This window comes from Cydia splendana, chromosome 2 (genome assembly GCF_910591565.1).
Source record: "Cydia splendana chromosome 2, ilCydSple1.2, whole genome shotgun sequence".
NCBI lineage: Eukaryota > Metazoa > Arthropoda > Insecta > Lepidoptera > Tortricidae > Cydia > Cydia splendana.
The window spans coordinates 65,101-79,760 of NC_085961.1; the positions used below are offsets into that span (position 1 = coordinate 65,101).

Consider the following 14,660-nt stretch of genomic DNA (forward strand, 5'->3'; position numbering starts at 1 on the left):
AAATTATCAAGTAGGCCTAGCAACAAGCACTTTCAAATCGTCAGTTACAGCTTACAAACATCATCTAATATTACTAACTAATGTGGAATGAAGTCGTCTGTCTCATTCCTGCGCACACTCTCTAAAATGTTTAAAAACTATCTGCCTACTATACGAGACTTATACGGCACAATCAATGATGGCAAAACTGCACAAATTATGTTGTCAACTGCATTTTCAAAAAATCTCCTTAAGTAGGAGGTAGCTCTAATGATTCCCTCTTGGCATATGACATTCTATTTACACGCAGCATTTAATAGGAGTGGAGTTTAAGCCACTCAGGCCATACAGAGCGACTTTAATCTGTAAATGATTAACCTCTCGAGCCGAGCGCGCGCGCACCACCCCCGAGTGGCGCCATCTGTCATCCTCCCCCACCACCCACTCGTTAGCGCGCTTGTCTCAGCCTTAATCACGCTAATTATGAACCATTATGTCATATGCATCTTAAAGAACTGCAATTTAAAAAATTCAGCTGTCATTTTTTTTTAATTAACTTCCTATGTCCTTTGACGACCGGTCTGGCCTAGTGGGTAGTGACCCTGCCTACGAAGCCGATGGTCCCGGGTTCGAATCCCGGTAAGGGCATTTATTTGTATGATGATACAGATATTTGTTCCTGAGTCATGGTTGTTTTCTATGTATTTAAGTATTTATATATTATATATATCGTTGTCTGAGTACCCACAACACAAGCCTTCTTGAGCTTACCGTGGGGCTTAGTCGATTTGTGTAAAAAATTCACAGATTTCGTGCCTCACACGACTATCGAGCACATTGGAAATGAATCTACGGAATTCGAAAAAATATTGTCGCTGAGCGACGAGAAAGTCTGGATAAGGAAAAAGTTACAAAATAAAACTACAACAAAACATAAAACGGACATAACGCATGTGAACAAACAAATTGCAAAATTTCCACACGCGGATCGAAGTTTGAATAATTGTCGCCGTGGCGCATAAGTACATATTTCATTTTTCGATTAATAAGCAGGATATATTAATGTTCAAAGTACAAGAAAATTATTACACGGCAAATCCGTAGTCAACTCGAGAAGTGGTAGCCACATCGCCGTTATCGTCACTCGAGTCTTGATCGGCAGCGGCCCATTTGCTGCAAGATATGTATTTTTCTTGACAGCAGTTTGACGCGACGAGAGATGACCATAACAGCGTTTGTCTATGTTGCACCAAACCTGAGTTCCAATAGGTACTACCAGGGTTCAGCATCAGCTATCTTGGGTACTACTCTCCTAAGTGCTCATCAAGACGAGTCGGATGACCAAAACAGCGTCTCCCTCTCCCTCTCCCTCTCCCTCTCCCTCTCCCTCTCCCTCTCCCTCTCCCTCTCCCTCTCCCTCTCCCTCTCCCTCTCCCTCTCCCTCTCCCTCTCCCTCTCCCTCTCCCTCTCCCTCTCCCTCTCCCTCTCCCTCTCCCTCTCCCTCTCCCTCTCCCTCTCCCTCTCCCTCTCCCTCTCCCTCTCCCTCTCCCTCTCCCTCTCCCTCTCCCTCTCCCTCTCCCTCTCCCTCTCCCTCTCCCTCTCCCTCTCCCTCTCCCTCTCCCTCTCCCTCTCCCTCTCCCTCTCCCTCTCCCTCTCCCTCTCCCTCTCCCTCTCCCTCTCCCTCTCCCTCTCCCTCTCCCTCTCCCTCTCCCTCTCCCTCTCCCTCTCCCTCTCCCTCTCCCTCTCCCTCTCCCTCTCCCTCTCCCTCTCCCTCTCCCTCTCCCTCTCCCTCTCCCTCTCCCTCTCCCTCTCCCTCTCCCTCTCCCTCTCCCTCTCCCTCTCCCTCTCCCTCTCCCTCTCCCTCTCCCTCTCCCTCTCCCTCTCCCTCTCCCTCTCCCTCTCCCTCTCCCTCTCCCTCTCCCTCTCCCTCTCCCTCTCCCTCTCCCTCTCCCTCTCCCTCTCCCTCTCCCTCTCCCTCTCCCTCTCCCTCTCCCTCTCCCTCTCCCTCTCCCTCTCCCTCTCCCTCTCCCTCTCCCTCTCCCTCTCCCTCTCCCTCTCCCTCTCCCTCTCCCTCTCCCTCTCCCTCTCCCTCTCCCTCTCCCTCTCCCTCTCCCTCTCCCTCTCCCTCTCCCTCTCCCTCTCCCTCTCCCTCTCCCTCTCCCTCTCCCTCTCCCTCTCCCTCTCCCTCTCCCTCTCCCTCTCCCTCTCCCTCTCCCTCTCCCTCTCCCTCTCCCTCTCCCTCTCCCTCTCCCTCTCCCTCTCCCTCTCCCTCTCCCTCTCCCTCTCCCTCTCCCTCTCCCTCTCCCTCTCCCTCTCCCTCTCCCTCTCCCTCCCTCTCCCTCTCCCTATCGATAATTCACAACAAACACCGATAACGAACTCTGCGAAACATGAAGTCATAAATGTCATGTGAAAAATGTCGTTCTGACTTTTTGACTATTTAAAGGTTAGGCTACAGGGCAAACCCTTAACCCGATCGTCTTTGTTTTAGGCTCAAATTGTAGCTGACTAAATTGTCCAGAGCCGTTTTTCTCAAATTTTTGATATCATTCTTCGTTTCCAAATTATCGAGCACCAAAATCAAAAATTCGGAAAAAAATTAATTTTATTTTTACTATTTCGACCATAACTTTTTTTGTTTTTGACTTTCTCGAATAATTATTTTTGCACCTTACAGCTCTCGTGATTATGCGTCTTTAGAGCCTATTTTTTAATATCATATCTTCACAACTTTCCGAGATATAAGGGGATCGCACTTTTTCGTGAAATCGGAGCCTATACTGGAGCGAACGAAAAGACATTTCCAATGTCAAAAATGTCCTATAATATAATCAAATTAATCAAATTATGTTCTGAGTGAAATCGATGCTACTCCAGGCCCCCTGTTCTCAATTAATTATGAGAATTGATCGCTCGATCATTTACACTATTTACATCATGGCTCGCAGCGGTACCCACAAATTGCTCTAATCCACTCGATGGAGAGCGCCTTTAAACACCGCTTTCAGTCTAAAAGGTACCTTAAGTACTTGTTATAAGGTGTAGTTTAGATCAGGGGTTGATGAAGTGAAGATCTGGTGCTAGAGTCCTGAGAATGGGTGTGGAGTGGGCTGGAGTGGGCCGCGTGTCGCCGCGACTTTAATTGCGCGTCGAGAGCGATTTCATTGATTCCGGAAATGCGTCAGAACGCACCGATATGCGATACATTTCACCCCGATCGAACAACTTGAAAGTTCGTGGAACCTTTCTATTTAAAAAAAAATCCTTTTATCTTGCGTGTTACTTACGAATATCTTGGATGGATTTGGAAATTGATTTTCTTGGCAAGTTAGTGTACCTGTACCTTATCAAGCTTGCAGATCAATTTATAATACTGTACAAAATGTTTACGAGATTATACTCGTACTTACCAATTAGAAAATGTAATAACCGGAGTCGCCTTTAAGAGCTTACCCCTCTGCCGAAAACCGCTTACCCCTCTGCCGAAAACCTTGCACAATTGTGCAACCTTTTGTATGGACTGAAGTTTTATCTGACATGGCTATTTGTACGTTACGTACAAATCGTGTCTCTATTGTTTCCCAAATAGTTTTAAGTCATAATGTATTGTTTGTCCGAATTTTCGTTAGTCATAATTGGTTTTTCTCAGAAACGCGTAACTTTTCAGGATTGCCATAAAACAAACCTAACCTAATCTATCTATAGAATAACCTTACGTAAATCCTGAAAACTTAACGGTTTCAGTTTTATGACTAACGGTAATATGACAAACAATACATTATGACTTTAACTTTTTGGGGAACAAAGGGACCCCGTACAAATAGCCATTACATTTGACGCCCCGCAAAAATCGGCAGACTGTTTGGACAGAAAATGACAGCCAAGGCGCCTCCAGCAGTTACTAAATGCTCTAAGACTAGTATCAGGATTTTTTTAAATTCTACCTATGTTACTTAATATCAGATTAAAAAAAAAAACTCTATGTAACTTAGTAATACATAATATGTATGTTTAATTCTAGAGATATGTAGTTCCAAAAGTGTGTAATGTGTGTAATACAAGTGTACTAATTTTATGATACTGACTACATATGTCTTAATATGTATTAACAGTATAAGTGTCTTGGCTGTAGCTGTAAACTTATACTTAAGTGTTTGCCTGAATAAAGAATAAAGACTTACCCACTTAAAGTTTGCTCCAATCGAGTTGATTCATATATTTTGTTGAGATTTAAGATAACTCAGTTCCAGAAAGTTAATTGCCTGGAGTACCATAATTATAATTGTAGGTACCTCCTTTAATTGAATTAAATACTTAGATCGTTAAAGCTTTCTTGAGTAAATTACTTAATAAATTAACTGAAAGGTAATTGGGCAGCAAATTAAGTCACATTAAACACTTAGTCGCAAATGAATAGCGGCGCATTAGGTGCAAATGAACGCAATCAGCCGCAATTACACGAGTTATGAAATTACACCACTCTTTCTCACAATGTCTTTTATTAGCGCAATGCTCCGGACTAGCTCAATTTGTTTCTATTCTCTTTAATCCCGAGCGAAACTGCACCTTGCGCCGCGACTTTAAAGTTTTATTTAGATCGGAGGAGTGCCGGCGTGGAAACCACGTATGCGTAATTGCTTTTCATTACGGGTCTATTGTCGTGGCTGGTGAGGGGGTGTGGGGGGTGGTGGGGGGAGGCAATTGCCGACAGTTGCACAATAAAAGAATTAAAAAGTGAGCCGCAGCATTGTCCGAGATGCAGATCGCGCGGTTCAGGCCCAGTTCGCTTTGCCAACTTGATTGCTTCGGGATGTGGCTTGTAGGTACTCTGCGACCGCGCGGTACAAATGATTGTGTCAGGACATATTATCTGAAATTTTCGGGTCTGACTGACTGACCAAATGACCTGGGACCTGGTCCAGGAAACCTGGGACTGACCAAAAAATTAAGGATATAGGATATCAAAAATCCAAAGGACCAAAGCAGGTTGTCAACATTTTATCTGGTTGTTATGCTGACTGCTATTACGTTTATTAGGTTATTAATTATTAAGTTTGTACGGAATCTTCGGTAGGCGAGTCCGATAGATGAGTCATGCTGCTCAGCTGGCCAACGATCTATTGTCACTACTCAAACGCGTGACGCGCGCGCTACTACGCGTGAGTGTTGCGGTTACAAAAAAACCGGGCAAGTGCGAGTCAGACTCGCGCACGAAGGGTTCCGTACCATAATGCAAAAAACGGCAAAAAAAAAACGGTCACCCATCCATGTACTGACCCCGCCCGACGTTGCTTAACTTCGGTCAAAAATCACGTTTGTTGTATGGGAGCCCCACTTAAATCTTTATTTTATTCTGTTTTTAGTATTTGTTGCTATAGCGGCAACAGAAATACATCATCTGTGAAAATTTCAACTGTCTAGCTATCACGGTTCGTGAGAGCCACGGTTCTGTATAATTATTCATTATTATTCTAATCGAAATGACATTATCAATTTTATTGTGCTATTTATTTTCTATATTTTTGACATGTTTTAAAATTACTTTTTTTCTGTTTTAATTGATTTGATACTGTGTATCCACTACTGCATGGACTATTCCTTATTCGCAATAAAGATATTGAGTATTGAGTATTGAGAGACAGCCTGGTGACAGACAGACGGACGGACGGACGGACAGCGGAGTCTTAGTAATAGGGTCCCGTTTTACCCTTTGGGTACGGAACCCTAAAAACCCCTACGTCTCCCTGCCTAGCACTACGCGTTCGAAAATTATTTGGATTTAAAATCGGAAATCTACCACCGGGCACCCTGTATTTGTATTAAAGATGGCCAAAATGTCAAGTGTTATAATAGCATTGGGGGCCTAGCCAAGATGAAAATCGTTTGCGCTACGACATGAAACGTTATCTGTCTCTCTATAGTCTATCGTACCAATAGGGAAGAGTGATAGAGAGATAGAAAGCGTTTCGTTGTCGTAGCATTGTCATTTTAGCTAAGCCCCGGATGTGTTTACGCTACAGGCGTTGTAATAAGGTGTCCATTTAGTTGTTATGGATGAGCAGGATCTGATGTGTTGTTTGTTGCAGGTGTGGTTCCAGAACCGGCGAGCGAAGTGGCGTAAGCGGGAGAAGGCGCTGGGTCGCGAGCACGCTCCCTTCCTCCACCACGACCACGGTAAGCAGACGCTAACTGCGACTCTAATGCAGAGTTTGCTTGATCTTACTCTAGCTAATCATAGTAGGTACAGTCGCCATCAGATATATCGGAGCGGCCAAGGTGCTCACAAATATCGGAACACGCCTCTATTGTCAGGGCGTTAGAGCGCGTGTTCAGATATTGTGAACACCTTGGCCGCTCCGATATATCTGATGGCGACTGTATATTAACGGCAATCATTATTTAGGTATAGGTTAACTGGTACAACATAAATACATATCTCCTTATTGCACTGCAAAAGAAAATAATAAGGGAATACCTACAGCAAATAAATATGTAGTAGAGATCATACTAAATTATAACTTGCTAACAACAAAGGTAAAATAAGCTGAGGCACGTAATGCAACGACACAAAGGTATCAATGTTAACTTAAAAAAAGTTACAAGGACTGTAAAATAAAATGGTCAACATTTAAATCAGTCATTAATATTTGGAATCCCTCAAGGAATAACTTTAAGTTCACTGTTATTTCTAACTAATAGACGTTAGGTACGCCGCCTTATTTATTTTTCTATTAGGGGCTTGGCCGCAAATACGTTGTTCACGAGTATTCACGATCTATTTATAAACATTTATGAATATAGTCTTATGAGCTTTGTGACTTTCAAAAAAATCCAGGCCGTTGGGACATAAGATTTGATTTACTAAATGACAAAAAATAGATACCCCACCACGAATTTGAACAATATGAAATACAGTCACTGTCGCTTAAATTTCCACTTGATTGCTTCTAATGACCCAAAAACTTACCATACCTACATATTGTTGATTTGAATATATTAAAACAGATTTTATGTGTCACCCTCATGTATCGTTAGTAAAATTACATGCTTTGTTTCCTGTACATGATACCATTTTTACTAGTTAATGTTGTCAACTGAAACAAAACGAGCGCGCTGGTAAAATGTGATAACTCACATGTAATTAATATGACACTTACAACCTTTTATATCTATATCCGTTGAGGACAATTTCGTAGGTATTAATAGTGTCAGTAAGTCGTTAAAGTCGATACAACAACAATAGTAAACGGTTTATCTGTGCATTTATCATCGGTTAGCGCTCGTTAGACATCGCTTCCGAAGCCGCGATTAGCGACACGGAGCAGTGATTAAGCGGTGCGTCGGCGTAGCTATAAACCCCCGCCCCGTACATGACAGTGTGCTCGATCATTACTGGGGCGGACTCAGATAGCTTACCGATTACTCAGGAATCTCAGGACCAATATCAGTCTGTCTCCCCACTGCTCATAGTTGCTGTCATTTTGGGGGTCAAATTACACCTTTTGCATCAGACCTTGCATTTAGTTAGGTATGTTCAAAATGTTTTGTAATTTGACAAGTAACAACATAATATATAAATCTGCATTACTGCTCGATTCGAACTTTAAGATAGATCAAATATTACGTCTAGATATGTACGATATGGATTAGATATGTACTATGTTCTTCATCCGAAAACGTCACTTTTGACACTGACATATATAATCCATATCGTATCTATAGGTAGACGTAATGTTTGACGTATCTTAAAGTTCGAATCGGGCCGTTAATGTAGGTATCATTGCTTTTAAATAGGTAAGTACCTAAAATTAAATAGGTGCTGTAAAAAATATTGATTTTGATAGAGGAAATTAATGTTAAGTGTGAATTTATGTACTTTTTAGAAGTATTAGAATAAATTAAATTATATTCAGAAAATATTTTGATTTGTTTTTATTTCAAGTAGAAACACTACTATGTATACAAAAATGCCGCGATAGAAGAGGACGCTGGTTCGATTCCAGCGTGGGGCACTGGAGGCCTTAGTCACTTTTTCTTGGTTATGACATTTATTTTCAGTTTATAATTTTATGTATTTTTAGGATTCCGTACTTCAAAAGCAAAAAACGGAACCCTTATCCTTATAGGATCACTCGTGTATCTGGCTGTCCGTCTGTCACAGCCTATTTTCTCCGAAACTACTGAACCAATTAAGTTGCAATTTGATACACATATATATAAGTCTGTGACACGAAGACGGACATGTGACGTAAATAAATCTGTGACCCGAAGACGGATATGTGATGTAAATAAATGAATTTTATAGGGGGCACTTTTGGAGGGTAAATAAGACAATTTGTAATCAAAGTTTTGCACACTTAATTGTGTTATATATAAAATAAAAGAGCTCATTGTGAGAATCTCAAATATTTTTTTTATAAATATAAAATAAATAGTTTTGAAGTAATTTAAGAAAATAGGGAAAACATTAACATTCGCCTCCTTTATCTCCGAAACTACTGGGTCTAAAATTTTGAAAAAAATACACAAATTAAGTCTTTACCTATAGATCACAGGAAAAACCTATGAGAAATGTGCAGTCAAGCGTGAGTCGGACTTAATTACTTAGTTTTTTAATACGACCCTTACGGGTTTTTTAAAAAGACATTTCACTCACGTTTCACATCAAAAATACATTCTTAAATATTATATAATGTACGGAACCCTTGGAACGCAAGTCCGACTCGCACTTGGTCGGTTTTTCAATAGCGACAATGTATAGTCATTTAAATAAGTAGATATCTATTGACGTAATACATATATTGTGCTTCTATATACAATCTTGTATGTAACGGAAGCTTTTCAATGAATATTTGTAATGTTATCTTCGGGGTGCATTTACAATTCATTATTTATAAGCGATATTTTAATGTCCATAATATTTTGTAGTTCAGTGACAATATTAAATCGATTTATTTGGTGTTTATAAACCTATAAAACCGCGTTTCGATTTCAAAGTCCACAAATAGGTAGTATTTTATCAAGGTTGTCCCCGTCACCGTCACCCCAAATTAGAGCGATCCAATCGCCGACCCCCTCGTTGTTGTCGATACGCAAATGACAATTTATTATCACAAATACGTCGTTATGGGCTCAATGATCGCTCGCCGCGTTGTACATTGCGTGTTGGGGAACACTTGCCATTGACACTGTTTGTGTAGGTGTCATCTAATCACTAGCCATAGGTCCCTTAGCTCTCACATGTACAGTTGCCACACGGAAATGTTGAGCCATTTAGGGTCCTAGCTAAATCGGACATTCCATAGCGCAAGAATTGAACAACCAATTTAGCTAAGACGTGTCAATCGCGGAGCGTGATGGATGGTACAAGACAAGGCTAATAGGTTTTTATAAATGATTTAATATTAGTAGTTCGCCCCGAACTGAGAACTCGCGGTTCGCACAAAAAGATCAATTAAATGCAGTGCTAGTTGTGCTACTGAGTCGTCAACGGATCGAAAACCGCGTGCGATTTATTGCAAGATCTGTGGAGCCCTTAATTGATAAATTTAAGTCACCATAGAGATTAAAATAAACTGTATCTGTGGTAAGCCGTAATCTTTCTTGTCAAATGCCAAATAATAATATTATGTTTATTTTATTTCGTTTTTATCTTGCAAATTATTTTAAAATCTTAAATTAATAAAACAATATTATAAATGTGTAAACCGAGCACTTTCATTTGATACCAAACTCGACCATAATACTTTCGTGCAATTAAAATGACCAGAATAGCAAGACCCCTCACAAATAGCTTTTTAGCAGTTTAAGCTCTTCTAGCTCAATAATCTCTTGATCGAGCCTACTCAAAATTTAATGACTAAAATATAATGCCTTTAACTATACGTTCACCCAATTTCATTTAAATTAGACCAAATTTACTTGAGTTATTGTGTATCAAACTATCCTCTGATAGCTCAGCTTAAAAACATCGAAATGCCGGGACGTGCCTCTAGCCAGCCGTGTGTTCCAAGTTGAATGTAAGAACTTCACTTCGCTTCGCTCGCTCGTTCGATAACATTGAGTTCGAAATCAAGAGACTTGAGGAATCCATTCTAAAGAGGTTGCATCATTTTTACAATAATTATCAGGAGACAGACGGATTATCTTTACACACAAATGGTATGATGATCGTCTTTAATCTCATTATTTTCAACTTATTAAATGTTTAAGAAGTCGACCATAACAGAAGCTTTCTTGTAGGCTTCAATACGACTCAAAGAAACTCAACTCACGAAGGATTCGGAAACCTTTCAAGGGCAGAGTCTCTTAGCACTGAGTCAAGTTCTAGTTCTACAGATTCACTGCACGATTCGAACTGTAAGATACGTCAATTAATAGATCTAGAAACGATATGGATTAGATTGTGTCTGTGTCAAAAGTGACGTTTTGTTTCAAGAAACGTCACATTTGACACTGACATTATATAATCCGGATCTATATCTGAATCCCTAAAATCTTTTCTCCTATCTTTGCATTCCCTAATATTGTTTGTCATAATGATCAGATGTCCTAACGCGCGTATTCCCTAATTTTGGTTTCCCTATTATCGAATGGGCGATTTTTTTTTGTCCTAATATCTTTTTCCCTAATGACACTTTCCATATTAAGTATTTATCCTAATGTTATGTAGCATAATTATTTTTTTGCCTAATTATTGTTAGGCCTAAAAATTATATACCCTAACCATCATGTTACCTAATTTCACTTAGCCTATCGTTGCTTGACCTAACACTCGTATGCCCTAATTTTGATTTCCCTATTGCGTTTCGTTTTTACAATGGTCGCAGTTCTAACCTAACCTAACCCACTTTTGTGACAGCAGTTCGTTTTTGCGAGGATCACAGTTCTAACCTAACCTAACCCACTTTTGTGGCAACATTTCGTTTTTACAATGGTCGCAGTTCTAACCTAACCTAACCCACTTTTGTGGCAGCAGTTCGTTTTTGCGAGGGTCACGGTTCTAACCTAACCTAACCCACTTTTGTGGCAACAGTTCGTTACCATTCATTATGGAAAGTAATTGTTATGATAATTGATCAATAGGAAAAGTAACTGTTATGACGATTGATCATTAGGGTAATAGCCATTAGGTCAAAACAGTTAGAACATGTTATTTTATGCCAAACATTGTTAGGGATTTCGAAGAATATGGTAAAAAACATTAGGGATCTTGATAGTTATGGTACAAATGCTTAGGGCAAATGAGTCTTAGGCTAACCATTACATTATGGAAAATAATCGTTATGACAATTGATCGTTAGGGCATGTGCCCATTAGGAAAAACCAGTTAGGGCAAGTGACTTTAGGACAAACGTTGTTAGGGATTCAGAATGACACCCATATAATCCATATCGTTTATAAACCTATTAATTGACGTACCTATATTAAAGTTGAAATCGGGCCGTCACTCAACAAAATACTCTTGCCAGTCGTAGTAACGGAGCAGCAATGGATGGGGCGCCATGGCGCGGGGAAGGGTGCTAATGCTTGTATAATAGCCCGGCAACGACACGACACGCGACAATTTGCCCAGATTTATTTTGTCACCCGTCACTTTCCATGGAATTACACCCGATTACATTATTGAGCAGCTTTTAATAATGTTTGGAATCGTTTCGACTCGTGTCGAAAATGTAATATCGAGTTATACATATAAGGCATATTTCACTTCGAATTCATTGTTTGAAGCTACATACAATACAATACAAATACTCTTTATTGCACACCTCATTACAGAAAACGATACAAATAATACAGGAAGAAGAGGTACAGGTATGAATACAGGAGTATTTATGTTCATAGACTAGCTCGCCATCGCCACGCTATTAACAGTCCGCACTCGAAGTCCATGGAATCGTAGAAGAGCACCGCTTCCTCTAACTTCATACTTAACTGTAGCGAAAAAGATTTCAGGATTTCAAAATAAACACGCACACGTCCTCGCACTTTGCTCTCATCTATGTCATAGGACCTCTTAAAAATGTGCCACAAATATATATTAAACTTACACAAATATGAAGATAAAGAAAACGCGTTAGCATCGGTTTCTTTTTTATTATTTTAAGCCGTTCATCAAATCACGCACCGTTTATTGATTGATCGGGGTAGATAAGTGCTATATTTGCCAGCAGGGAAAGCGACCCCTTCACGCAACGGAAACGAAGTGCGCCGACAGGTGGCGCTGCCACCTGCGTGCCGCGATAAGTAAGCGGCTACCTAGTTTACCTATCCGTTAGCCCGTTACGCCATGAATGAGCTCACTATTAGTCAATGTTCTTTCCTATCAGGCTTATGCAGCTTTCAGGCCAGCTGCGAACATTACAATGTTTCATTGAAATTAGGTTTTATTTGACTGGTCATTGGATGTTTCTATAAAATTGGGAATTTTGGTTACTGGCCTATAATCGTTGAGATAAGTTAACTTGGGGATATTGCAGTGGCGATAGGTACTTGTCAAACTTTTTTCGCCTTTTTCTTCTTTATGTGTCATCTCCGACCTAGAGGTCGGCGTCCTTATATACGTCAGTCTATCTAGCGTCATACGAGTAAGTTTTTCTGTGATTCCTCCAATCAGTATATTTTAATCCAACTATAATAGCTGGTCAAAATCACTCTGCCAAGACTGTGACGACAAAAAAGAATTGGCCGATTTGATGATGTTTCGGAAATGCTTCGCCGATTAGTTTTACAATTGTTGAGGCATGACCCTGGCCTCAACACTCGTTTGCCATCTGTGTTGCAAGTAGGAAGGTAATAATTGTTTGTTACAGTGGTGAGCGAGTGGAACGGCGCGGGCGCCGGTGGCGAGTGGTGGGCACTGGGACTCGGCGCGCTCGGCGTGGCCCCACCTTTATGGCCCGCTGAACCTACTGCCTTCCGAGCCTTACTACACAGGTACTTACAGTGTTTCTTCACTTTACGCGTTTTTCCTTCTTTCTTCTCTTTTTGTGCTGCTTTGCTTGCTCCCAGGGTTGAGATTTTACCATTTTATTTTTTTCTTACTCGGCTTTATTATTTCCGCTTATTTCAAAATGGCAGAAATATGAGGGCTCTCGAGGTCTACAGCTCACAGAGCCACTTTTACACTAATTTAGGATCTGATAGCCAACCTTCGAAATCTGGGAAGTTACATGAGGTTGGTGATGAATCAGTTAAGTAACAGCGTCATTGTCCACAGGTACGTGCTATCGCTCCCGCCGGCGCTGGGTCCGCTGGCGCCGCCGCCGCGCTCCCCGTCGCCCGGCGCCCGCGCGCCCGCGCCCGCGCCCGCCGACCTGCGCCTGCGCCTCGAGCTGCCCGACCGCGCGCTCGCGCTGCACGCCGGCAGCAAGATGCACACGTAGCACGACTGATTGACACCTACACTAACAGTTTAAGGCTCCTTTTACGTGGAGGTGACCCTTATTTCCATGACTTCTGTGACGATAAGTTTATTACCCGGGCTCATCATACTGGCGCCCAACGTGGGGCCTAGTCAGAATAATATTCCTATTCTGATTGTCTTTCGTTAAGTGTCTTCAACACGTTTATTAATTATTTAAAGTTCCGTTTTCTGACAAGGAGACTATGTCGTTCTGATTTCTGTGACAACACGCTCAGTCTCACCTGGGCTCAACATACTGGCGCCCAACGGGGGCCACAATAATAGTCTTAGGTGCAACCGCACCAAGCTGCCTGTCACTTTTAAAATGTTCGCTAAATTTTATTGTATGGAAAGTTTTATAGTTCGCTGCTGCCGTTCATTGTGGTGAATGCAACTGGCCCTTAGTCTCCTCACCATTATGGCGCCCAACGTAGAGCCTATTTATACATATTATTAGTTCTACTTTGACTGTTAGTTCAGCAGCCAACCGTTAACATGTAACTAAGCAAGTCGCTGCATAAATTATTTGATATCAGCGCTGATCGTCAGGATAAGACTAAATACGACATGGGAGAGCTGAGAACGAACACCAAAATTTAATATTTAATAATAAAATTATGTAACTTTAAGTTTATTTACTCCATAGCCAATCCATTCTAAAACATTCATTCGTAGTGATTACTATTACTACTACTACTAACAACAATAGATTTCGTTTGGGACCTAATTATTGATTTCTACGACTATGAATCTTTAGAATTAAGTCCAACATTGATATGTTTGCCTTTAAAAAAACAGAATCGTACTTAATTGGCCATATTTAGACCATATCTCATTGTAATAAGATTTAAATGGTCAATTAACTGTTTCAGCGATGGTAAGAAGGTTGTTTTTTTTTCAAACTTTTCTAGTTTTTTAATAATTGTTAATCCAAGTAGAATATTTGGTTTTGAATACGGTCATGTAGGTACATTAAAAGACAGGAAGGAATCAGTGGAAGGATATCACAAATCTTACCGAAAAATCAGGAAAATGACTGGACTATACTTATTAAGTGATGTTACATAATATTTATAATAATAATTTTTAACCTATCGTTTAAGTACCTATAATAGGTATCTTAAGGTCTTTGATCTCGTCGCACCCGCGGTGCTCTAGTCGTGTGAAAGAGACGTTTATAGCACTCCTTCCCTGTTACACCGGGTGTAAATGTATTATGTAAGTACAGTCGGGGATAGAATGGTCAAAACTACGAGATACTGTTACTAGTCCCGGC

At 40.8% G+C, this 14,660-nt stretch overlaps 1 protein-coding gene across 1 annotated transcript in view; it reads left to right on the plus strand.

Annotated features, from left to right (window-relative positions):
* Positions 1 to 13,364, plus strand: part of LOC134800693 (retinal homeobox protein Rx1-like) — a 28,814-nt gene extending 15,450 nt beyond the window's left edge. The window contains exons 4-6 of the mRNA XM_063773190.1: positions 6,066 to 6,153; positions 12,792 to 12,915; positions 13,199 to 13,364. Coding sequence (XP_063629260.1) covers positions 6,066 to 6,153; positions 12,792 to 12,915; positions 13,199 to 13,364 — 378 coding nt within the window. The remainder of the gene's footprint in view (positions 1 to 6,065; positions 6,154 to 12,791; positions 12,916 to 13,198) is intronic.
* The last annotated feature ends 1,296 nt before the right edge of the window (positions 13,365 to 14,660 follow it).